This window comes from Pan paniscus, chromosome 4 (assembly GCF_029289425.2).
Source record: "Pan paniscus chromosome 4, NHGRI_mPanPan1-v2.0_pri, whole genome shotgun sequence".
Lineage (NCBI taxonomy): Eukaryota > Metazoa > Chordata > Mammalia > Primates > Hominidae > Pan > Pan paniscus.
In genome coordinates this window covers 41,492,440-41,519,294 of record NC_073253.2, presented here as the reverse complement: position 1 = coordinate 41,519,294, position 26,855 = coordinate 41,492,440, and the positions used below count along the sequence as shown (strand labels likewise).

The 26,855-nt window shown below is 40.4% G+C and overlaps 1 protein-coding gene across 3 annotated transcripts in view; it reads left to right on the top strand.

The window, feature by feature from the left end:
* The window catches only part of ARHGEF28 (Rho guanine nucleotide exchange factor 28), a 314,196-nt gene that overhangs the window by 172,922 nt on the left and 114,419 nt on the right, over positions 1 to 26,855 (top strand). The window contains exon 1 of one of the 3 annotated variants that reach the window (XM_008962831.4): positions 13,086 to 13,279. The exons of the other annotated variants lie outside the window; for them this stretch is intronic. Within the exon in view, the coding sequence (XP_008961079.2) occupies positions 13,195 to 13,279 (85 nt within the window). The 5' untranslated portion in view covers positions 13,086 to 13,194. Of the gene's footprint in view, positions 1 to 13,085; positions 13,280 to 26,855 lie in introns of those variants that run through there. 3 annotated transcript variants of the gene reach the window in all.

Here is a 26,855-nt window from a genome sequence, read left to right as displayed (position 1 = left end):
TAGGGAGATAGAGACACTCCCTATAGGTGATAGGGGACATGAGGATAGCACTGGCTGGCATCCTCCTTTCTGCTTGGAGAGTCTCAGTACTTTGAAGCTCTAGGCATGAAGCGCTGCCTCATCTACTCTTCCAGGTCTGGCTGGTAGAGAGTGGGCTTGGTGCAAGTGCCAGAGAAGATATTAAGCATAGTATCTTGCAAAGTAAGCCTCTTGGAAAAAAATTATGTTAGTCTTCTATAATTATAGAAATAATAAATGTTCACAATAGAAAAATTGGGAATTTTAGAAAGAGTAGAAAAAGAAATCCCTATAATATCCCCACCCAAAGGCAGTTACTATTAAATTTGGGTATATTTCCTACCAGCATTTTTTCTCATGCATGCATTTCTTTTTTACGTAGCTGTGATCATGAAAACAAGATAATTCGTGTCCTGTGTTATTCATTTGACATATTCCATAAGTAAGCTCCATTATAGAAAGTAACTTAAAATGATGTTGTATGTTTGTTTTTGTTTGTTTATGTTTTAATAAAGCATGTGGATTACTTCTATAAGACGAAAGGGAAAATGTAGATCCTATGCACAAGTATTTATTTCCCTCCAAACCCCCTTTTTATAATATGTATTGTTGATTTTATAGAGTGACCTGATCAGTACATGTAGGGGCTCAAATCACAGCTATTCTTTAATACTTTGGGTTACTTCATTGCTATTATTGCTTGTTACTAATATGTAAGATGAGGAAAAGACAACCTTTTGGTGGGTGTTGGGACTGGGAGGGAGGGCATTGAGGACAGATGAACCAAAGCTGGATATGGAAGGAAACCCGACTTCATACCAAAAAAAAAACAAAACAAAACAGAAAAAAGAAAGAAAAAACCCGTCTAGAGGCCAGTTGGGAAAAGAAGGAAGCAGAAACAAACAATAGGATATGAGGTTCAGATTTCTTTACCAAGAAGACACAGATCTTTCGTGACTGTAGACAAGACCGAGAGAGAAACAAAGCCTCCCCACCCCGAAAGTCCCCTGAAAGGAAAAACACTGGGAAAAGGGAACTGGTAGGAAATGACTGGAAGAACCAAAGAAACAGTCCTCCTAAACAGAATGTTAGGTGGTACGTAATACAGGTTTTCAGGGTCTCCATTTGTGGGCATACTGGGAGAGTGCAGGCCTACATGTGCTAGTGGTGAGCTGGGGGGAAATGGTGCAGTCAATAGTGCTAGTTTGGCAAACAACCAGATAATAGAACTAATTAGGTTAGTTTCTCTTCTTATATTAACCAAAAGTTCTTATATTAACTAAAAGTGCTATTATAAAATAGCACTTGTAAGTCGCCTGTGGAAAAGAACGTTTTGAGATGTTTTTAAAGAGGATCTTGGCCGGGCGCGGGGGCTCACGCCTGTAATCCCAGCACTTTGGGAGGCCGAGGCAGGCGGATCACGAGGTCGGGAGATCGAGACCATCCTGGCTAACACGGTGAAACCCCGTCTCTACTAAAACTACAAAAAAATTAGCCAGGCGTGGTGGTAGGCGCCTGTAATCCCAGCTACTCGGGAGGCTGAGGCAGGAGAATGGCGTGAACCCGGCAGGCAGAGCTTGCAGTGAGCCGAGATCGCACCACTGCACTCCAGCCTGGGCGACAGAGCGAGACTCCATCTCAAAAAATAAAAAAAATAAAAAAATAAAAAATAAATGAAGAGGATCTTAAGCATGGCATCTTAGAAGCTGTGACCCCTGTGAGTGGAAGCTGACCCTCTTGGCTGTTATTTAATAACACATGTGTATCTAGACTGAAGCCGCAAGAATGTTTCGTGAAACATGGGAGGGGGGGACCTTAGCAGAACTCTTCTGAAAAATACGTTTTCAATCCTAATTTTTGGCAGATCTCTCTCTACACCCCAGGCTACAGAGCTTCTGTGTAGTCCTTTCTTTTTTTCTTTTCTCTTTTTTTGGGGAGTTGGGGGGTTATCTCTTTACCACAAACTAAAGCTTCCCAGTGAATCATTTTGAAGTAAAGGGGCTGGAGACAGTGAAATATCCCAAGAAGACCACTGGGAAGGCAAAGTTATTTGTATAAATTCCAACTCAAATTTTATTCTTTTTGTTCAAGGAAATTTTCTTACTGTGGTTGTTGAGGTTTCAAAACCAAGGTTGAGAATCACGGTCAGAGATCCCTGAGGGAGCTCAGCAATGCTGAAATCACCCCTAACGTACTGGGTTTTCAGTAGTTTTGGGAATTAGAGAAATGGAGTTCTACTTTTATCTCAACTGATCACAAAAGGTATTAATGAAAGTCCATTTGTATTAGGTTCACAGATTTTCAATGATTATCACCAGTGAGATCACAGATCTGTGGGAAATAGGCAAACTTTGGGGGGAAAAAGTGTTGAAAGAATTTCCTAACCACTTCAACTTATGAGATGATTAAACCTTTAAAAGTTAATTATTTTTGAACATTAAGAAGAATCAAGTGACTGTAATTTGCTGTCACAGGGTCATTTGTTGGACTTTGAAGTGTACAGAATGGGATGAAGGGAGTGGGTTGATATTTACACTGATGTCTTAAGGGCATTATGAGGATGCCTGATGCTTGGCATTAGTACTAACCTACCTTTAGTACATTCTAAATTACCTTTTTCTTTCATTTTACAACTTTCTGAAGTGTAACAAGGGAGGGAAAAATGGCAGTACTTTCTCTGAACTCTAAATTTTCCTTCTCCAAAATAAGATCCTTGACCCCAAATAAACCAGCTTAGTGACTAAGCAGATTTCATGTATTCCATTCCTAAAGACTCCCTTAGTTTGATATTTCAATAAAATGATTAGATTATAAACTTCAAACAAATAGAAACTCTTAAGAAAATGACAACAAATGTACAAAACATGAAACAAGTGAAAAATATGAAATATATTCTGGAAATGGTATCTATAAAGTTTGTTTTATAAAAAGTTAAAATAATACCACTAAGGGATTTCTTCCCCTTTTCTTGTGTTGAAACACTTCAGAATACCCATGTTTATAGGCATTTACAAAAAAAAAAATTACATTTACAAAGGGATAATTGGCCAGCAAGCTCGATTGCAGTGTGTGTGTGTGTGTGTGTGTGTGTGTGTGTGTGTGTGTTTGCAGGCTTGTTTTATACTGAGTATCCAGTGGCTAATTCCTTGGAAGGGACTTTAGGGCAATTAAGATTCTGGTTAGCTTTCATGCCAGGTAGCACAAGTTCTAACAATTTATTGGTACAATTTGCTTTACCTTTTAGAGTGGCTAATTTAAAGAACATTTTTATGAAACGTGGCTCCTTACTTGAAGCATGGGCAAGAAAGCCAACAGAATTTATTCCTTTTCCCCTGCAACATCACCAAATAATTGATTTGGAATGAGAATTAAAAGAACATTTGACAGTTATGAAATGTATACTTACTCCGATACTTCTGATTAGTTGTGCAACAAATTCATGACAAATTACCAGATTAATTTTTACTTTATTTCTTCAGGACTGGGGTTTTTCGATGGTTTCAACTTTAGAATCTTCACATTTGAAATTAGATAACATATTCCTGTCTGCTTTCAGCAGAAGTTTACTCTCCAACTCTTGCTGGTGCTCTGGGCCAGTATCAGCAGGTCCTCCAGATGCCTGTGGCTTAGATTTGTATTCCCTAATGTTGTCCATGAAGAGTTTCTGTATGGGACCAAGTTTCTTGTTAAATGCCACTGTGTAACACCAACGTTCCTCTGCAAAGGGAGTGAGACTACTGACCGAATGACAGAGGAGAACTTGAAGAGCCTCTGAAGAATCATGGTGACTCTATGTGCCTGAGCCACCACCTCTGCCACTGCTGTCAGAATCTACTCTTTACATTATGAGGCTTCACTGAAGATGTGTCGCTCAAGTATAGGGAGAAGTGATACAATCAGAGGTCAAATAGGAGGCCCACTAGGAAGCAGTCTGTTGATTCTTCATAATATTTAAAATAACAGAAAATCAGAATAAAGAGTTAAGTTGGGCTGGGTGCAGTGCCTCACGCCTGTAATCCCAGCACTTTGGGAGGCCAAGGTGGGAGGATCACCTGAGCTCACAAGTTCAAGACCAACCTGGGCAACATAGTGAGACCCTGTCTCTACAAAAATTTTAAAAAATTAGCCAGGCATGGTACATGCCTGTGGTCCTAGCTATTCAGGAGGCTGAGGTGGGAGGATGGCTTGAGCCCAGGAGTTCAAGGCTGCAGTGAGCAGTGGTTGCACCATTGCACTCCAGCCTGGATGACAGAGTGAGACCCTGTCAAAAAAAAAAAAAAAAGAGTCAAGTTGATGGTGTCCAGAGCTTGAGGAAACTTGGAATGAGCTAGGTAGGTTCATCCAGGTTCTTGAGATTTGTCTGCCAGTGAAATTTCAGCCCATCTAACAGATAGATTCATCTGCCACACAGGTGCCAAATGGAAACCTCTCAGGGAGTTCACTCTTGAGATGTTATTAACCCCATGGAGACACTGTTTTTTTTCTGTGAATCAGAATTATTTTCAGTATACTTTAACTAGTGTCCTCAGAGTTACATGGCAACTTCACAAAGTAAGAACTTAGGCAAAATCAATGGAGCTTAATGCAGGACTTGAATTCTACATATGTGAATATGGATGCAAACATTGTTTTAGCATCGGTTCCACAAACATTTAGTGAATATAGATTCTATACTTGTTGCTCCCATTCTTTAAAATTTTTTTAAATACATTTATCTTTTAAGAACAGTTATAGGCTTACATACTTTATTTCGATTCCTCACTTTTTACCTGATTTCCGTTTTCTATTCCAGGATCCCATTAGGATCAAGCTGCCGTTAATAAATACTAGTCAGGAATTTTGTAGAATGTCCCTTAATTGGGGTTTTTCTTACTTTTTTCATCATTACACTGAGAATTATGGGTTTTGGGAAGAAGACCCAAAGGTAAAGTGCTGTTTTCATCACACCATATAAAAGGTACATACTATCAATGTTCATTGTCACTGTTGATATTGACCTTGATCACCTGGCTGAGGTAGTGTTGGTCTGGTTTCTCCACTGTAAAGTTACTCTTCCTCACCTGCCTTTCCACACTATGTGTAGCCCACACATAAGGAAAAAGTGAGGAGTTAATCTGTATACTTGTGGGTGTGGTATCTACATAAATTATTTGGAATTCTTCTACATGGGAAATTTGTCTGTTCCCCCCATTACTTATTCAATCATTTATGTATGCCTGTATAGAGTCATGGATATTTATTTTGCACTTTGGGTAATAATCAAATACTACTTTATTTGTTGTCAAAGTGTTCCAGTTTTGGTAGCTGGGAACTCTTTTAGTTGGCTCTTGTATCCTTTTTACATATCATCAACATTGTATATATCTTTTTTTTAGGGTGGTAAAAGTGTTCTTTGATTCTTGAATTGTAGGTACACAACACTATGCCTTTATCAAAATCCACAGAACATTAGAGTGCACCAAGTAAACCTTAATGTATGCAAATTTAAGAAAACCTTGAGGTTGGGAATGGGATGCAGAATGTGACAAAACAATCTAGCTGTATTAAAAATGTAAGAAATAACCTTACCAAAGGGAATTTTGGGTGTGGTGGAGGGAGGTGCAGATCTATTAACTTTGCAAATGAGTGGAGTCTGTAAGAATAAAGGCAAAAGAAACTGCAATAAGCACTGTCCTTTGGTTGATACAGTTTTTCTCGCAGGCAAAAAGATAAAGAATTTTGATACCACTCTACATGTATTGCGCAAATAAGTAAATGGATTGTGGCTAGTAGCTGCCACGTTTCTCCCTGTTGGAGTGGGTGCTTACAGATAAGCAGGGGGAAGAGGCTAGAGTGATCCATGTGGTAACAGATTAGAGTTGTAGATATCAGCATGCACTCATGTTCAGTTAACACAGATACACACGGTTGCATACAGAAATATTTGTAGATATATGTACATAGGTTAGGATACATTTATATATTTTCTTGATCTGGCAGTTAAGAGTGCCTAGAAGGAACCACACCCCAGAAGCATATATAGGACGAGCCTGCCTGTTTTTTCTTTTTAAGTGAGTTTTATCTATCATATTTTATGTGAATTTTAGCTTCAGATCTATGGAATTTATAGTTTATTAAACTCTTTGCTCATTTGTTTATTAAACATTTATTAAACTATTTGTTAAACTCTTTGCTCATTATAGTTTATTAAACTCTTTGCTCATTTGATACCTCATAGTTAACTTATTTACATGTGGATAACAATATAAAATCTCTATATATACTATATATAGATATATACTATATATATCTACATGTATTGTAGATTGATATATAGATAGATATATAGTATATCTATCTAGATATATATACTATATATATAGTATATCTATCTAGATATACTATATATCAAGATAGATATACTATATATAGTATATATCTATATATAGTATATATCTATATATACTATACATCTATCTATATATTGTATATATCTATATATACAATCTAAATATAAACAATATAAAATCTATATACAATATATAAATCTTTATATATACAATATTAAATCTATATAAAATATAGTCAGTTAAACTTTGCATTTTAAAATTATTAAGTCTGTGAACAAGTCTATGGCATGTAAGAGGTTTTTTTTTTTTTTTGAAGGTTTGGGAAAATTGGAATGTAACATTATCAGATGCTGCTCTCCTGAAGTCCGTGGGTTCTTCCTAATAGGAGGGATTTCTTTCTCCTTAGACTATACCAGGAACTTCCCTATCCCTGCACCCCTGCTCTGTTCAGACTTGGGGTTCTTATTCTTGCTTCTCCCACCTCCAGGGCCCCTCACATCCACTATCTGTGTTGCCTATGCAAGATAAATCCAAAATTCCATATGATTTATTATTCAGAACAACTGAGCAAATTTGTCCTAATTCTTTCATTTCAGGTTATGCTCAGAAACTTCAGCATTTAAAACAAAAAGAGCTTCACCAAAGTTTCCTGTTGTTTGTCTGTTATTTTTCTTGAGATAATCATCTAGGTAGAACATATCGGTAGCAATATTAACCAAATGGTGGAAGCTTTGACAATATAATTCTTTTTTTTTTTGAGATGGAGTTTCACTCTTCTTGCCCAGGCTGGAGTAGTGCAATGGTGTGATCTCAGATCACTGCAACCTCCACCTCCCAGGTTCAAGTGATTCTCCTGCCTCAGCCTCCGTAGTAGCTGGGATTACAGGCACCTGCCACCACGCCCAGCTAATTTTTTGTATTTTTAGTAGAGATGGGGTTTCACTATGTAGGCCAGGCTGGTCTCGAACTCCTGACCTCAGGCAATCCACCCGCCTCAGCCTTCCAAAGTTCTGGGATTACAGGCATGAGCCACCACACCTGGCTCAACAATATAATTCTTTAACATGTGTTGCTTCAGTCAGGAAATCTATCATTATTAATATTTTAATATTTACATTTATTAATAATAGATTATAATTATTACTATTTTCCTGCCCTGAGGTGTTTTGAGTATTTTCTTGTTTTCTTATTATATGTAGACACATATCATATATCAGTAACTTCTTCTAGCTGGGCTTCTAGGTGATATTCATTTTTTTCCTCTTAGAGAATAGGGGATGTAAAGACCATATCAGAACCTCTGCAGGTGCACATAAATGTTTTTGTTCAAATAAATAAAGGTAATAATGGCAGATAAGAAATTCAAACATTTTGTTTTAAGCAAGATGGTATTATGGACAGTGGCATCATGTGATTCCAATTTTTGACAACAGTGGTTGTACCATGCTCCCAATTCATGTCTATTTTATGTGAATTCAATTTTATGGGCTCTGTAAAAAATAAAAAGCGCTGGGGGTCGGGGGAGGTAGGGAGGAAAATCAGAATTCACACCTCAGGGTGGCTGTACCCATCATTTCATTTTGAGAGAATAAAGTCCGTGAGTGAGTGGGACACTGCAGATGTGAATGTGCTGTTTCTACCGTGCTTCTCAGAGTGACAGCATCTTTGGCACAAGGGTAAGAGCTTATAAAGATCTTCATATTCTGTACAACATAGCCTCCCTGTGAAAGCCACCCATTTCACCAGGTGCCTGGCCATAGTTAGATCCACAGAAGGACTGTTTGTGTTGAGCTTGCTGAGAAATGACATGGTGGCTTCTAAGGGATTTTGAGGAAGGCTTTATCCATCCCTGATTTTCACCTTATGCTAGAAGTTAAGGCTGCATATGATGAAGCATATATTTAAGTTGTCACTGCACTGGCTCAACTTATCCAGGAAAGGCTTATCCTAGCCTCAGAGGCCTTGCCTCCTTTTATCTGGATATGTTATGACTTTCCAGGAACAATGTCTAGTAGTATTAAAAACTGTGGTGTCTTGGTGGCTTAACAATGGAGTAGAGAAGCAAAGCAAATCTTCCTCTTCGAGCTCCTTCCCTTCTTCTTCCTCCTTCTTCTCCTCCTCCTGCTGTTTCTGTCTTGGTATGGTTTTCTTGGAACTTCCTTGCACATTGCCATGTCTCAGTTTTAAAAATCAAATGATTACTCCTCAGGGTCAAATTGAGACTATTTCAGTGGCTGGGAACCATGGTTTATGGCTGTAATCCCAGCACTTTGGTGGGCCGTGGCAGGCAGATCACTTGAGGTCTGAATTCAAGACCAGCCTGGCCATGGCGCATGTTTTGTAATCCCAGCTACTTGGGAAGCTGAGGAGACAGGAGAATCACTGGAGCCTGGATGGCGGAAGTAGCAGTGAGCCAAGATCATGTGACTGCACTCCAGCCTGGCTGATAGAGCAAGACTCTGTCTCAAACAAAACAAAACAAAACAAAACAAAACTGTTTCAGTGTCTATAACACAGAAGAATAATATATGAAAGGGAAATCTTATTTACATTCAACATTTAAAGCTTGTTGAAAATTTACTTATGTTAAGTTCTTCACTGTTATAATCTCATTGGATCCTCACAATAACCCTTTAAAGTACAGATATGATTCCATTCGCTATGAGACAACTAAGGCTCAGAAAATGTGAATGACTTGGTTAGGGCCACTAACTGACGGAGCTATTATTTGAGCCCGGATATCTGTGTCTCCCAAACCCATGATTTTTCTTTTTAGCTTGTGGTGCACTAAAAACGTAAGACACAGTTCTTGCCCACATAGAATGTTGGGTCCCCCTGGAAGATGAGAAAACTGTGCAAATACTGTAATTCAGATCAAAATGTAAATACTTCTTTGAGATTTACAAGGTTGAAAGGCAGGTTAATGTCTAAATGAAGATCAAGGAAAGTTTCCTTTCTGTGTGGGTCTTTTAGAAAGCTGAAACTTCAAGGCAGCAGTATCTTCTCTGAATAATTATAACCTCATGGAAGTTCTTTTCTAGGTGAAGAATTTTGTAATTAAAGGAGGCACATTCAGGTGAATGTATCTTCCGTGAAAGCATTCATACTCTTACATGGTAATGGTTGTATGATATATGGTGAAAGGGTGGCCTGGGGGATGTGTCATTGAATTCTGCTGTCTGCAATTACAATCAGCCAGTAACAGTCACCTGTTGAATATGAATGAGATGTAAATAGCATCTTGAATTAATTTAAATGCAATTATATTGATAAACTGCGGGAAAAAAACCCACTTCAATTACTATAGAAAACAAGGAGGATAAATGATCCACATTCAGAAGAAACATGTTGGTGAGCAAGGAGGTAAGCTGGCCTAAAAATAAAAAGGGCTGTGCAAACACTATTTTTGACTTCACTTTCTAGTTGTATGTTAACTGTTCATGTCTGGTCAGTAGAAATCATTTTATTCTTTAGAAAACACTGATAAATGGTAAAGCAAATGAGTACATTGGAAAGTCTCTTCTTTTGATATCTGAGGTATTTTCACATATGTCAGTTGGGTGTCTCACATGTATTGGTTAGATCGTTACTGTTTCAGAATAATTTTGACATCAACAATCACTTGATATGTAACTGGTCAACAAGGACTGCATTTGGAAGAATTGGAATCTGTCTGGAATCTCAGCTAATAGAAATACTTTTTATGCAGTTTTTTTCATCTCTCTCTTTGTCTATATTGCCCTGAAGTTCTTCTGACCTGTCACTGGTAGTCACGGGAGGAACAGCATATTCCAGTAACTTGCTGATGTGGGGTTTATCTACCTCCTAGTTGAGTGACTCTAAAACTTCAATAGGCATGAGAATTGCTTGGGATAGGGGTGGTGCTTGTTGTAAATTGTTGCAGATTCCTGGGCCACCCTCAGAGAGATTGATTCAACACATCTGGGATGGGAATCTCATAATCTGCATTTAAAATGAACAGTTTTCCCTCAGGCCCCTTCCTCCATTCTGATGCCTCTGAGAAATTCTGCCCCCGATTCTGCTTTCTCTACATTTGTAGTCTTCTGAACGCTTTGTCACATTTCTGACCAACTTAATAAAACAAGTTAGGGAGCCCCTATAGATTGTATTACTTTTGTTCTGTTTGTAATTTAATAAGAAACATGTCTTTCTCTTTCCCATAGCATCAGTCAACTGTAAGAAGTATAGTATTCCTATACCTTTAGTTAAGGGGATGGTATAGTAGAGGTTTAGCATGTGTAGCAAGGAGCTACAAAACCCACTCCCACCAATTCAGGATGAGGACTTTAGTATTTCTAACCGCCTTGGAAATTTTGCATTTCAAAGGATTCTTTAATGGTAGCAAGTAGAGCTGAAGAAAAATAACAGTATCTCCTGATCCAACACTATTTTGGTTTGGTGATTGTCCACACTAGTGAAGGTCCCCTTTCCTTGGTCTACAGACAACTTAGAAGCAGCCAAAAGGCCATAGACCTATGCACACTCCCATCATTGTCTGCAGCCTCAGAACAATGGGTTTTCTCTACCCAGAAGTACTGTCCTTTTTACAACTGTTGTGCTAAATAAAATACAAATATATATTTTAAACACTTTATAATAGTTCTTGTAGATGTTTTTGTCAAAATATGTGTTTTTAATCAGTTGTCATGTAAAGGTTCTTCATCCACAGGGTAAAGTCATTGACATGGCAGACCAACTATTGTAAATCATTCATTCTTTCAGCAATTGCCTACAGCGTCCTAGGCACCATTCTGTGCTCTAAAATCGAGAGTGAATGTAAATGCTCTTCCACAAGATTTGGTATATTTTCTAATTAAAGATCCATATGGACTAAAACTCTTTTACTGGATATAAGGGCTGAAAGTTACATATCCTTATAATTATACCCAGCTGGTTGAGAATAATATGTACTTATTCACCTAATTAAAAGCCACAGGCTTGGCATGGTGGCTCACGCCTGTAATCTCAGCACTTTGGGAGGCCAAGGTGGGTGGATCACGTGAGGTCAGGAGTTCGAGACCAGCCTGGCTGACGTAGAAATAACACATCTCTACTAAAAATACAAAAATTAGCCGGGTGTAGTGGTGCATGCCTGTAGACGCAACTACTCAGGAGGCTGAGGCAGGAGAATTGCTTGAACCCAGGAGGCAGAGGTTGCAATGAGCCGAGATCCTGCCACTGTACTCCAGCCTAGGTGACAGAGTGAGCCTGTCTCAAAAAAAAAAAAAAAAAAAAAGCCACAAAATAGAAAATGTATCAGTATTTCTTTCCACTTAGTTGCAATGTTTGTAACTATACTCTAGTTGTATTTTGTTTTAGTTGTATGTTTATGTGACAAACTATATAAAAACACAGTAGTGATTTATGTAATTCTGATTTTGATTTAAATTTGAAATTAAGTGGTCTCTCCCCTTTCTCCTCTTCTCCCTGTATGCCTCACTCAACCCCTACCCAATCAGACAGGATTAGCTTCCATGGAGCAGGCTATGCAGCTATTTTCTTACACAGCGTGGCACAGTAGTACTGACAATTTAGGAAATAACTGAAGCAAAGAAATGAATGTTAATTAAGACACATACTGTCACCTTCTAAGTCTGCAGACTTAATGGATCCTCATATTGTATGTTTCCAATGTCGTTTGGTTTATTTGGACATCAGGTGACCTCACAAAACAAAACAAACATTTCTTGCTATTGTTTCTACTAAAAGAAATGCTTAAAAGAGACTGCCTGATAACATTTGGGATATCCTTTTTTTCCACTGCAGATCTCGGCTGTTGTGCTTGAGCTTATTTGGGGCATGGATATCTATGTGCCTATAGGAAGCGGAGAAGTGAGCCTGAGCAGTGCCACGATTTATGGGGAGGCAGTAATGAGCTTCTCCTGAATGCTAATTACTGGAGAATTGTTCAGGGAGACTGCAAGAACTGTTGGTTTGTGGTAAATTAGTCACCAGCTCTATTGAGATGGACTGAAAGTTTAGATCACAGTTATAAAGGCGCCAAAATCCTGATGATTGACGGCCAGACTTGGTGACAGTACCAATATGGAAATACCCCAATTGTGCTAAACAGTGGTAGATAACTTTGTATAAATCTAATGAAATGAGTACAATCTATATAAAAGTTAAAACTTCCAACCACATTAGGATTAAAAGGGCGGTGAGACTGGATTGTTAAATGAATTATCAGAGCTGTTTTGGTTCTTAGATCCGAAAAGCTGCCCAAGCTGCCAATGGTATGAAAGAATAGTGTGGTCTGGAAAGAGCTCTTCCTGGAGTCTGCTGGCCTTCATTTGCCTGGGGATCAAGCTTTCTGGCTGTCCACACACATAAACCTCAACCTTTATCTAACACGGCACCGGGTAGCTCTTCTGAGAAGCAATATTCTCCCTCCGAGCAAAACAAGCCTGCATTGGGAGGCTTTTCTTGAATCACAGGCAGCTCTCTGTCAATTCCCAGTTACCTTCCTCCTTCATTTCCATTTCCAGCAACCAGAAGAGGGGAGTTAATGATTCATTTGCTCCCAATGACCTTTTGAATAAGTGGACTGCAGTGTTTCAGCCACTCTTAGCTCCCCCACTTCTCCCTCCTTTACTTCCCTAGTTTGGCTTTAATATTTACAGCCTCCTTGTCGGTCTACACGCCTGAATGCCCGAAGGAAGCAAAACATTTATTGCCTTTCCCTCCCTGGTGTGCAGGAGCTATTTCATCCAGTCTCATTCCTTCCCTTTACATCACATGGGGAGGCTTGCCTCCTGGCTGGGGACGCCCCGAGTTCTTCCTGAGTCTCTACTGTTTCATCTGTTGATTTCACCAAAACAAAAAGATGGATTCTGACTCCGACTCACCTTTTAACTACTCGTGGCCTTCCTTTCCCAAAATGAAGATTCGAAGAAGGACGTCCAAACAAGGTAGATTGCAGTATCTTTTCTTTCCTTCACGGGCAAAACCAGACATCCTATTCTTTCTTTTCCTTGTTTCTTTGCCAGACTGTTTTTCCAATGTAGCGCGTGTTTATACGTGCCTTTATAAAACACTCACTGTACAGATACATATAGGTTTCTGAGGCAAACCTACTAATTCTTCTTATGTTCCTTTCACTTTGAATCTACCTACCTTGGTGTTATTATGTATGTGCAATTCTCTTTAAAAAAAAAAAAAAAAAGAAGGGAGTTTAGTATAAGGTAAATGTTTTGGATTCACTTCATCAGAATTACCTTGGAGTTACCTTGGCAATAAACAGTCCTGTTGATTTAAACATGTTCAGTCTTAGTGGGATTTGCAGAGAATACGCATGTGTTTCATACCCAGCTTCTGCATCTTTTGTTTTAGTTTTCAAGTGTATAGTAATTTAAAAAAATTTTTGTAATTAAGAAAATTTTTCTATTTTATACTATTTTATTGATTTTATAGATGTTATAAGGAAAGGAGTTGAAAAAAATACTTTCAAAACAAAAGCCTGTGTATCTTCAGAGAATACAGTCACATAGTAAATAGTTTACTAAAAATAATTATCAAGTAAGTAAAATCCTTTACTGCTGAAGGAAGAAGAGCCATTTATCTGAGCGTGATTGATAATGGAATGGGTTTACATTACTTATTCTCTCTTACTTGCAATCCATTCTTGTTGTAGTGTGGGCCATGGAAACAAGGGGAAGCTGGTGTTAGGGTGTAGAGGAAGTGCCCCGCGAAGCTGTTGTCCCATCCTCGGCTGGGCTTAGCTGGCAGTGATTGTTGCCTTCTGAGGTTTAAAAAAATAAGATAGTGTGTAATCCTTCCCCGTTCTTGTCTTGTGCAGGGACGTGTGCGCTTATGTTTTTAATTCAAGGAGAAAAGGAAAATTTTCACAAGCTTACAAGCAGAAAAGGTGTTTCTAAGCAGGTTGCCTCTGCAGCGCTGTCCTCCTGGAGCATACCTGTTCTAGGGAGCAGGATGGCTTACCCTGTCACCCTGTGCTTCTCCCAGAGGACGATGGACGCTAGCAGTTGTCAGCAAACCAGCTTAGCTTCAAGCATCTTCTTTCTTCCTTCTGAAATACAACAGAAGTGTTTATTTGGCTTGTTTGCTCTTTAGCTTAGATCAAGGCCAACCCCAGGAATAAGATGCATTTACCGTCTAGGGCTAGTAGAAAGACTCAGCCTGAACACATTTTTCATGTTGCTCAGCTGCCATCCTTTAAATTCTATCATTGAAGACTTTAATAGCTTATATTCAATATACTATTTTAAGACCTTAAAATTAATGTTTTAAAAATTAATTTTACTTTTCATCTAAGAAAATTGATTTTTCTATTTTATTGATTTTATAGATGTTATAAGGAACAGACTGAAAAAAATTTCAACACGAAAGCCTGTGTATCTTTGGTGGATACAGTCGTATATTAAAAGGCCATGCATGATATATGTAACTTACTGTTAAATGATTCAGGGGGTATATATATATATGAGCACAAGCATGCGCTTATAAAAACAAGCTCATACACAAATAGAAAATGCAGTCAAATGTTAACAATATGTAAATCTGGGTAAATAGTATATATTGCTATTTTTTTGTGCTGCTGTTCTTCTTTCAGCTTTTTAAAAAAAAAATAGTGGATATCCTTCAGCTTTTCTGTAAGTTTGAAATTATTCCTGAATAGTAATGAAAAAACCATGTAAATTGTTTTTGAGGGAGGAGATACACAAAGTCATTATTACTTTGGAGTGAATATTATCAGTTCTGGTATATTGAGAGCTTCTTGAGGATAGGTACCATTCTGTAGAGTCTACCAAATCTCTGTGTCAATTCTAACCCAGTTAAATTTGGGTTGTAATCTGCTTTATTTAGTTTTGTATTTATGTGGCCCAGTGTTGTTGGGGCCTGGGCAGCCTAACACTGGAGAGACATGGGATTAATGATGAGGAGGCCAGTGGAGAACTTTGAGAATCCATTGGAGTTGTAGGGAATGCATTTATCCTGCACTCCTTTTAAATCCAAAGTTGAAGCATGGCCAGTACGAGCTGCAGCAGAAAGTCATAGCATAGCTATGTATAAATTAAACATGACTCAAGTGAAAGCAGGTACCTGGGATATGGAAATGATTAACTATTTGCCACTGATAAAAGATGAGTGAAAATAAGATTGGTAGCAGAGAGGTGGGGATTGTTAGACCATGTTCCACACTTGCGTTCTTTATTAAATCATGGTGATTTAGTTATGAAGAGTGGGTTTGGTCATGCTGTCATGCTAGCTGGACAGAGTCCCAGCATCACAGATCCTTAGAGCCTAAAGGGCCTTAGAGATGATCTGGTCCAATTCCCTCATTTGACCAATGAGGGGGTGTTATTCATATGTTCAACAAACATCTGGGGTGGGGGGTGCCAGGCACTGTTCTTGAGGGTATGGTGAAGTAATGACCCTCACAGATGCTATCTCTGCTTACAGGGATCTTAACATGGGGACCCATCTCCCAGGACCCAGACATGCCCCCTCCATATAGTGGGAGAAATATAAGGGACTTGGTTTTTTATCCTGATGGCCAGTTTGTGAACTGTAGTCTCTTGTCGCTTACAGGATATCATAAGTATTTTTGTCAGTCTTTAAAACTGAGGTGGCTTGAATTTCTTAATCATTCTTCCCTCCCTTCTAATCACCACTAACATCATTCTCATATGTAGGTTCAAGTCACCTGAGAAATCATGAAAGTGGCTTTGAGAGCTTGGAATTACTGGCTTGTTGGCAAACCTCTCTTGAGTTAGGTCAGAAATAATGTCTGATGTGCTCTCTTGCTCTTTCCTTGTCCTGAACACGTATATATTACTGGCTTGTGGAGGGGGTGATCTGAAAATTTAGAGCAAGGATTTGGTAACAAGAGGAAAATAACATTTGCAGAAACTCGCTAATACCATATTTCAATTAAAAAGTATATTTAGTACTTTCTTATCCTCATGCCTTCAGCGGGAAGATAAGAGGATGTGACTTAGAAGCAGTGCCTTTGGAAATGACCCATGTCCAGAGCGGAGCATGATGAAAGCAGTTAAAACCAGGCTGCCCAAGATGTACTCCTAGGGTTCGCAAAAGTTGGCTTGTTCCTTGCATAGGCAGCCCCAGGACAGGCCATACTAGTGGCCCAGCAGTTAATGATTGGAGTGGGCCAGAATCCATTACTGTTCCACTTCAAGGGCTCCAGGAATGCCTGATTTTCTGTTTTTTTTTTCTTTTTTCTTTTTTAAATAGGAGATTCAATCAAGAAATTTATTGCTTATTAATCAAAGATTGAAAAATATAGGAATTAGGCTTTACCCAAGTTTCTCATAATTGTCATTCAATCTTTAAAATGTATACTTTAGTATAAATCATTAGGCCCCAGGAAATGTTGAAATGTTTATTCCTTTATGCCTTTTATCCACTTGTGCAACTTCCCTCGTTCTCTCCTTCCCCAGCTCATATCATATGCTGCCTTTCCAGTGACACATAGTGTGAACATTTGTTTTCTTTTTGCTGGTGCAAAACCAGGCTACAATTGCCAAAGAAGGCAATGCATACCAGAAAGCTTGACAACCTTGGAGAGCTTAGATAGCACCATATTTTCTCTAATCATAATAAAAATAACTAATATTTATATGGTACCCTATTAATCATAACTACTCTTTACTAAGCTATAGTACATGCTTTACATCTATGATATCTGAGTCCCAAAATAACTCTGTAATACAGATATTGTCTCTGTTTTATAGGTGAAGAAACTGAGGCTGAGTTTTACAGTTATTCCCAAAGTCATACCAGGAAACACAGGGAACAGTAACCATGGTAGAATAAAGGAGAAGGGATGAAAGAATGACATATGAATAATGTGGTTTTTGCACATGTTGTCTTGTAAAAGACCTGTATGTTAGATGTGATTGTCATCTTCATTTATTAGTTGGGGTCTCCAAGGCTCAGAGAGGAGAAATGAGTTGCCACAAATTAGAGCTAATAAATGGCAGAGCCAGGCCAAGAACCAGGACACTCGAGAGGCTTTGTCCTTCCTGGTATGTTTCACCACCTCTTAGTAGCGGTAAGGGATGGTAAACTTCAATGGGTAGCTACCTTGGGTTCAAAAGGTGCCATTGTGCCTCCCCATCTTAGCTTCTCCCTCTCCTCTGTGTATCTTTACTAGGAGGAGAAGTGACAGGGAGAGACTCTGGAGGAGCAAGATGGTAGGGTTGTTTGTGCATCTTGATACCTTCCTCCTATACACAGATATAGTACTTAAACACATCATTGGATTGGGATTGGGAACAGATGCACAGACACCTGGAGCACAGGGTGGTTGGCTTAGGAGAGGAAGAGAGAGGATAAATTGGGAAAAGAATGGGCTGGGAGTGCTTTCCACTGTGGCCTGGAAAGTTTACAGGTTTGTCCTGGACAAAAAGATACAGTTAGAGAGATTAGGCATGCTGGGAATGGAGACCTAAGACCCTGAGACCATTGTTTTGGACTATTTCATGAGCTCATTTAATGTTTACAGGGCAGGTACCTAATCTGAAAAAATAATCCTTGACACAGTAAGTAGGCAGAGGTATGATGGCATTTTAGAAATGTTAATGATTTTTAAAGGTGAGATACTTTTGTCTCATGGGCTTATTTGTCTTTTTTTCTTTCCCTTCCTCCCTTTTGTCAAGTTTCATCAGATGTACACATGCATGTGGATATGCAAGTGAGTATTCAGTCTAAAAACTCCCCAAATGATAACTGAATACCATAGGATGAGTAAGTCACTAGAGAAATCCTTATTAAGGAAGGGAAACATTTTTCTAAAGGTGACATAACCTGCTAAGATTTCTTTGGCTCTCAATGAAGGGAGTGTTTAACCTCATACAAAGCAGTTTCAATTCCAGACTCTGCCTAGAGGCCTACCATTGTCAGCAGAGTAGAGGAGGCCCATTACAAACTCTTTGCCAAACAACATAGTTGCATACCCTCAAAGCTCCCTTTAGTTAAACAAATACTTTGCCAAATTTTTGAAAGTAAATTTTTCTTTATTTTTGGCTGCTCAAATTCTTGGAAAAGGTATCATTCTCCATTAATCTCTGCAGGTGGAAGGGAGATAGTATTATAATTTACTGTATTCTTGTTCAGGGGACTCCTCTCCATCACTTCTAGTTTTAGGGAAGGACAAATGATTATTTATTCAGATACATTAATTAAGTAAGGTAGAAAGTGATTAAGTCCCATAGAAGAGATCAGGAAAAATTACTGTCAAAGTTCAAGGCAAAGAGGATAGTTCAAGTTGGAGGTATCATAAAAAGAATGTCGTTTCAATACCCTGTAAGCCTGTGGTGAGCTTGGTGGGGTTTCAATGGCAGGATGTTCCTTCTAAGCAAATGGACAGAGTCAGATATACATAGAATGTATCAAAGTGATAGAAAATAGCCTAGCCTTGTGGCCTGTTGATTCATGGCGATACAGAAATGCAGAGAGGTGCCAAATGTTGCGCTGGCCTGGATGGTTAGTTTTGCGTGCTTAGTATGTTTCTTCCCTTTGCTCTTTAGGAGGTGGTCCCTCCATTACTCTGGCCATAGGTCCAAATGATGCTGCCGACTTCTCACGTAACTTTGCCTTGCTGAGTGCAGTGGGATGGGAACCCCACCCAGACTAGGCTGATCACAGCACTCCTCCTGCCTGGGTCACAATGATTGGCCTGGGTTGGGCACATGATTTAAGCATAGCCAATCGGAATCCTTCCTTGGGATTATTCAAACTGGAGGTTGGTGGGTGATGTCTTCTTTCTTGGACGGCAGTGTCTTCTTTCTTGGGTGGCAATGCTGGATAGATTGGAGTGAAAACCATCAGCTGGAAGAAACCAGCCTGTAGTAGGAGGAAATACTGCAAACATGTAAAGAGAAGTAGATGAGTGAGAGGGTCCTGCCTGTGTTCTGGGCCCTTGTTGCTGCCCAGGTTCCTGCCTCTCAAGGCTTGGATGCTTAATTCTTTTAGTTTTGTGAGCCACCCTCACATGCCTTCCATACATCTCCCTCCCTCCCTCTTTTATTTTTGTTTTAGCAAAGTCAGGTAAATATTTCTCCCACTTTTAACTATTAATCTCCAACTTGCTGTTTAAGATGCAGCTTGAGTGTACTTTTTACCAGGAGGCATTCTCTGAATTCCCTTGGGGTTCAGCATTGTATCTCCTGTGTCACTCTGCCTTGCGTACATTTTTAGGAAAGGCCCTCTCATTACTGTATCACAGCTGTTATTAAACCTCTATACCCTAAGACACTGAATTCCTTGAAGGCGGCCAGCCCATTATCACATCTCCGGCACTTGGATCCCAGAAAGTAGGCAGTGAATATTGAAAGTGCCTCGTGGCACAAATTTACCCACACTACACCCAGATAGTCTTTATCTACAATTGATCTGATCATCTTCATGGGGTCCCACTCTATAGGCAGTGGGGCAGGGGAGGGGAAAGGATATATTTTAGCCTAATATAGAAAACTTGGTCTGATACAATAATGTAAATAGTCATTTTTGGTGACTGATGGGTATCTTTACGTAAAATATTCAGTGTCTCAAATTTCTTCCCTCTCCTACTCTTCCTTGTCAAGCTGCTGTTGAATGTGATTTCCTGGTGACAGTGGAGGTTAATGGGGGGGGTGGAGGTGGAGGGATGGAAAGTCCCAATCCTTCAATCTACACTGCACCTCCTGGGTCCTCCTGGGTTCTGCTGTGGCTTGACTGGCCTAGGCTCTTCCCTGAGGCATGAGTGCTTTATTACTGAGTGTTCTGGCATCTGTGATAAAGGTCAGCAGCTGGGATTGTGGTGCTAGTCAGGACCTGGTGATTCTCCTTCTGGCTTCACCCTGACTTGGCCCCACCCTGGCTCTTACCCTACAGAAACCTTGGACTCTCTTCCCCTGGCTGCTGACCTAGATGCTTCCCCCAGAAACGTCTGCCATCTGGTCTCTTCCTTTGCACTATGGTGGGCTTCATGGCAGGCCACAGGTGCTCAATTCAGGCCACTTCCTGTTCTTCTCAGAGGGCTTCGGGATTTATGGGATCCCATTCTCACCATGCAGGCACCTGAGAGTGGCCCAGGAAAGCTGAGCCTGGCCCTGCTGCGTGACCTTGTTCTTCCTGCAAGTGTGCTTGGTAATGGTTGTCCTCATGATGGTGAGGGGTGGCCTGCAAAGTGATCTACTGCAGAGCCCCAGATGGAAGCAGGAAAAACCCACCGACCCTCAGAGTAGCCCATAGCTTATTTCACATTGTTCTTCAGAGGCAGGGAAAACACTTGTCTCATCTATCTGGTCAGTGTCATCCCTGACAATCGAGAGTCCTGGTTATGAATGTTGACAAATCCCACATCCAGCTCTCATTCATCCCTACCTGCCTGGTAGTATCTCGGAGTTGCTCAGGATAATGAAACAGGATTCAGGAATTAAGTAGGGCTTCTCAACCAGAAGAAACAGAACAATTTGGAGGAATGCCAGGTAGTACTTGGCTTTCATCATTCATTCAGCCATTCTTCCGTTTATTCATTCATTCAAAATGTTTCTATTGAGGACACATAAAAAATAAGGGAAAAAACATACATTTCCATGGAGAATTCTCTATTTTGCTAGCATAGTTTTTTGTCTGTAGAACTCAATTACTTTTGAGGATATTTAGGGGGGCCGAAACACATATGGCTCTAGGGATAGGCACTGGAGAATAGAGCTCCTCATGAATTTGAAAGAAAGAAAATCATTTTTGTGTGCCAGTGTCTTTCCATTAGATTATAGGGGATCTGACTTATTCGTAGAGTTCTTTGTGATGATGACATATGGGGTATCTTCCTCATTAGTTTGTTTATATTTTTGGAGTCACTTGAAGTGGTCTTGTCAGAGTCCGCCGCTTCATTTGAGGTCTTTTGGTTTTATCATGGTGTTTTTATATATTAGGTTCTTCCCCTCTCAGTTTGCCAATTTTTCCTTGATGTGGACTAATTTGCTTTAGGCCTTGGAGAACTGCATCAAGAAGGAAGGGGCTTGTTGATTAAATCTAATCATGCCAAAGTCCACACGCCACACATGACTGAATATCTGCTTGATTGCTTGAGGGAAGCAAGGGAAGAAAAAAGTTATTTATACATTCAAGAGTCCTTTTTCCAAACGTAAATGTAGGCAGTCTTGAAGGCTACTTTGTGCTACTACAATGAGGAGTGAGGACTTGGAAAGATTGGTTTTTGTTCTCAGAGGCCTGCAGTTTCCCCATCTTCTCCTGACTTCCCCCTATGTCTCTCCCCTATTATAAGGGAAAAGGCTTGTTTTCTTCTTCAATAATTTTGATTAGTTCCTTCAAAACAGTAGAATAGGACTATTTTTAAGGATCTGGTTTTAGAGACCCAAAGTGTACTTGTTATTTAGGAGGGGGTTTAAACTGTGCTTTTCCAGGGGGGAAGGAGGAGCTGGAGAAACAGCTCTCACTCCCAGCACCTCTGGAATCCACTGGCTTTGTCCCCAGCTGTTTCTGTGGCTAACAGGACTGCCCTGAGAGGCCCGACCTCCTTCCAGGGACCACTTTTCTTTCTAAAGGATCCCAGGAAGGTTAGGTAAGTTATGAGGGTGAATTGGGTATTTGGATTGAGACTCTAGTTTGGTGAACAGAGGTTCCCTGGGTTCTCTCAGATATTCTTGCTACATATTAAAATCTACAGAGTTCCTTTAGCTTACATATGACCCACAGGGAATTCCTGGGCTGAGGATAATTTTGGAATTTGGATGTATCCTCTCTGTAACCTCAGGTCCAACTCAGAAGAGTACGGCCAAGACTAATATCAGGAAAAATCCTAAGAGAACCTTAAAAGAGGAATGGGTGAGGAGATGAATGCTAGTTTACCTCTGGAAATGTCCTGCCCACCCCATTTTTTTAGAGACAGGGTCTCACCCAGGCTGGAGTGCAGTGACAAGAACATAGCTCACTGCAGCTTCTAACTCCTGAGCTCAAGTGATCCTCCTGCCTCAGCCTCCTGAGTAGCTTGCATATACAGACATGCACCACCACATCCAGCTAATTTGTTTCATTTTTTTTTTTTGTAGAAACAAGGTCGCACTGTGTTGTCCAGGCTGGTCTCAAACTCCTGGGCTTAAGCATTCCTCCTACCTTGGCCTCCCAAAGTGCTGGATTATAGGCATGAGCCACTGCACCCAGCTCAGAAATGTTCACTTTCATTCTGAGGGTAGTTTTTCTTTCTTCCTTCTGGGTAACACTAAGACCATTGGTGAAAAGGACTTTCTATAAACTTCAGAACTTGGTGAAGGTCCCTTTGAATGAGGAAATTTGGGAGATTGTATACGCAGCGGCTGGGCTTTGCTCTCTGTCAGGACCGTGTTTGCGTTCTGGTTCAACCACTTAATAACCTGGGCAGGTTAATCACTTTCCCTGGGCCTTAGCTTTCTTGTCTACAAAACAAATATAGTAATGACTCATGCAGTTATGGAGAGTAAGTTTGGCAGATGGTTAAAAACAATTCTGTATGCTCTTGGGTAAAACGTTTCCAGTTAATACATTTATACATATATTATCAGATATGGTCGACTTACTGATAACCTACCATTTTGCATAAAATTACACAGCTTTACTTAAGAGGCACATTTTAAAAATATGACTTTTTCAGATTCTTATTTTAGGTCTAAGGATGGTTATTCTTAAAAATCTAGAAATTACAGATAGTAAAGAGTTGAAAATAAAAACTGCTTATATTTTGTCACCTAGAAATAGCAGTTGACATCTTAGTTTATCTTTTAGGTCTTTGAGTCTTGAGTATCTTGAAAGTTGTTGTACTCTTAAACAAAATGAGATAATGTATCTACTGTTCTATGAATGTTTTCTCAGCAAGACTCAGCAAACTGCCAGGGGTGAATAGGGCAGGGCCAGGAAGTGGGCGAACATACCTAGGTACAAGTCACACTGTAACACATTAATGAAACTTCTTAATGGAAAAATACCAGACATTGCTCAAATACCATTTTCTTTGGTTCAAAATAGGATACTTGGTAACCCTAATTATTACATAAAGGACTTTGAACTACATAGCAGAGTGTCTGCAGAGAGCCACCATTGATTAGCTGTGTGCCCTTGGGAAGTTACTTAAATAGCACTGCAGTTTCCTCATCTGTCAAATGGAATTGTTTTGGGGATGAAATGTGTTAATAAATATTAATCATACAGTGCCTGGTTCAGAGTAAGCACCATAGTTATGTTAGCTACAATAGTAGTAGTGTCTGGTACAATTACCCAGTGTGTAGCAGGTGTTCCAGAGATGCTGACTCTGATAGTAGTTCATATTTTACATCTAATTCCTCCTTTTTAATGTTTTTCTTCCTGATATCTTCTTCCCAGTACCTTTGCTTTGCATATCTGCCTGATCATCCCATTATTTTGTTAGCAAAGGGGTAGCCTATCTGATGTTTTAAATAAAGGATTAAACAGTAATACTCTTGGGCTACTGCTACCAGAAGGCATAAGAGGTGCATGGTATTGTGGTGTTTTACACAATCTGTTTGTAGCTGAGACCCTAGTCGGGAAGTTACTTATCCTACTAGGAAGAGCAAAATAAAAGTCTCATTCCCAGAGTGTGACAGATGACATAGGACAAAATACAGAGATAATAGAAAGAGCTCAGAGAAGAAGGAAAGCCTCCTGGCTGGGTCAGGGGACCTCCTGGGGAATAGACAATACTCACTGGGGTTTGAAGACTTTTTTTTTTTTTTTTGAGATGGAGTCTCAGTCTGTTGCCCAGGCTGGAGTGCGGTAGCATGATCTCGGCTCACTGCAACCTCTGCCTCCCAGGTCAAGCGATTCTCCTGCCTCAGCTGCCCGAGTAGCTGGGATTACAGCATGCCCATCATGCCCGGCTAATTTTTGTACTTTTAATAGAGACAGGGTTTTGCCGTGTTGTCCAGGGTGGTCTTGAACTCCTGACCTCAGGTGATTCACCCACCTTGGCCTCCCAAAGTGCTGGGATTATAGGCGTGAGCCACTGCACCAGACCTGAAGATGTTTTTTTAAGAGTCGCTGATAGAGGCTGAGGGCTCCATCCTGGGCCCAGCAGGTTGCACAGTACCTGGTGATCAGTAGACACTCAGTAAGTGTTGAAAAAAAGAATGAATGAATGGGTGAATAAGTGAATGAAAGAAGACAGTGACACTCCCATCACAACGTGTAGCAAGGAGAGCCTATCACAAGAAAACCTCAGAATCTGAGAAAACATTACTAGATCTGAAGAGAATTTTCTGTTCTTGATGATAAATTATTTATCTCTTCAGTGAATATTCATTATCCACTGCCTGCCTGTATGGTTTTAGGTACTGGGGAGATGGTGAACAAAACTGTCTTTGAAGTTGCTGTTCTCATGGAGCATATGTTTTATTGGAAGGAAACAGATGACATACAACAAGCAAATAAATCCCTAATATGCTAGGTGATGGTAAGGGGCATGAGTGAAAATAAAGCAAGGGTTGGCGGTTGCCATTTCATGTAAGATGATCAGGGAGAGCCTCTTTGGTAGGATGACACTGGGGCAGAGATGAGAAGAAAGTGAGAAAGCAAGGCATCTGCATATCCAGGGGAAGAGCCAAGCTGGAAGGTGGAGCAGCAAGTGCAAGTGGCCTGAGGCAAAAACAGCAAGGAGGCTTGTGGGGCTGGAGTAGAGTAGTGGGCAGGGCTTCCGAGAGGCTGGGAGAGAGTGGAGGAGGGGCAGGCAACGGGAGGCACTGTAGGTCATGGAAAACTCTGGCCTTCACTCAGAATGAGATGGGAAGCCATTGGAGAACGTTGCAGAGGCGTGACATGACTCGATTTCCTTTGTCTATCCTGTGGCGAAAAGGCTATGGAGGGCCAAGAGTAGGAGCAGAGAGACTACTGTTGTAACAGTTTAGGAAGAAGACCGTGGTGGCTTGCCTGGTGTTGCAGTGGAGGTGATGAGAAAGGTCAGATTCTGAATCCAGTTGTGAAAGAAAGAAAACAGTCAAGGGTGACTCCAAGGAAAGACAGAATTGCCATTTTTTGGGAGGAGAAGCTGGGTGTCGGGGTGGGAATCAAGAGTTCAGCTTTGGACCTGTTGTGCTTGAAATGACTGCTAGGACAACTAGGAGGAGATATTGAGGGGATAGTGTGACTCAGGGGAGTGGTCTGGACATCTGGACTGGAGTTGAAAATGTGAGAGTCATCATCATATGATGGTGTGTGATGCCATGCTGTCAGATAACCAAGGGAAGAGTGGAGAGAGTGGAGTTTGAGGACTGACCCTAAAGTAGTACAACCTGCCAACATCCAGAAGATGAGGAGGAACCTGCTCTAGGGCCTGAGAAGAAAAGGCCAGCAAGGTGGGAGGAGAACCTAGAGAGCCTGATGTCCTGGAGGATAAGGACAGGAAATGATCAACTGTATTAAATACTGCTGTAGGTCACAGAAGGTGTGACTGAGAGCTGACTATAGGTTCTGTCATTTGAAGGTCTTTGGTGACCATGATGGGCACTGTTTCAGCAGAGTGTTAGGAATTGAACTCTAAAGTAAGGCTCACCCTTTTTATGGTGGTTAGTTATTCTCAGTGAACGTTTCTGCTGTTCATAAAGGTCTAGAGTTAAAACAAAATACAGTGTATGAATGAAACCAATCTACTCAGCCACAGTTAAGAGATACCTGTACTGAGAGGCCCTCACCTGACTTTCGCGCTCTGGCATCCAGAGTGGGCCAAACCAGGTCAGCAGCAGGTTTGCAGAAAACTGCCTTAGCTGGGTTTGTTTATATCTGGGCGTGGGTCACTTACATAACCAGTCAAGTAGGCCACATTTTGCTTTAGCTACAAGGCTCTTAGCTTCTTAAGGGAGAGGTGGATTTTGTTGGAAATCAGTTGAAGAAGCCCTAGGCTGGGCCGTGTCATTAACTGTTTCCTGCTAGACTTGAAGTAGTTGTCAATGTCAGAAGGGAGGCATCCTGCAACTGCCTCTCCCTCTCCCCCTTACTAGTTCCAATTCCCCTTCTTTCTATGGGTGGAATCTATTTACTTTCAATTGACTCCCCTGTGTCACCTGGTTAGAGCATTTAGTACAGGAAGGATGGGCTGATGAAAATTTTGACCTCACGGAGCCCTTGTGGAGTCACCTAGATCACATTACAAAGCAGTGAGAATAGGAGAGCGGAGAGCTGGGGATCCCCTTGGAGTTGCTGTTTATCCTCCAGGCACTTTGCAGTGAGAAGCTGGCCCGAGTCCACTTCATCATGTTAGGACATCTTAGTTTCTGAAATCCTGCCTTTGTTCTTGAGAAATGCTGTCTCTGATTGTCTAACTTTATCCTGCAGTTATAATCCCTCCCATTTCATGAGAGCTCATCCTTCAGTCCTTGGAGGTAAATCCTATAGGCAGTTTGATGGCTTTTCTTTCTCTTCACATTTTATGTTTTTCAGTTAACCGTGTCCAGGATAGATTTTTCAAAATTTCTTAACACCAGCTAAGTCTGATATAAAAGTCACAACATTTTAAAT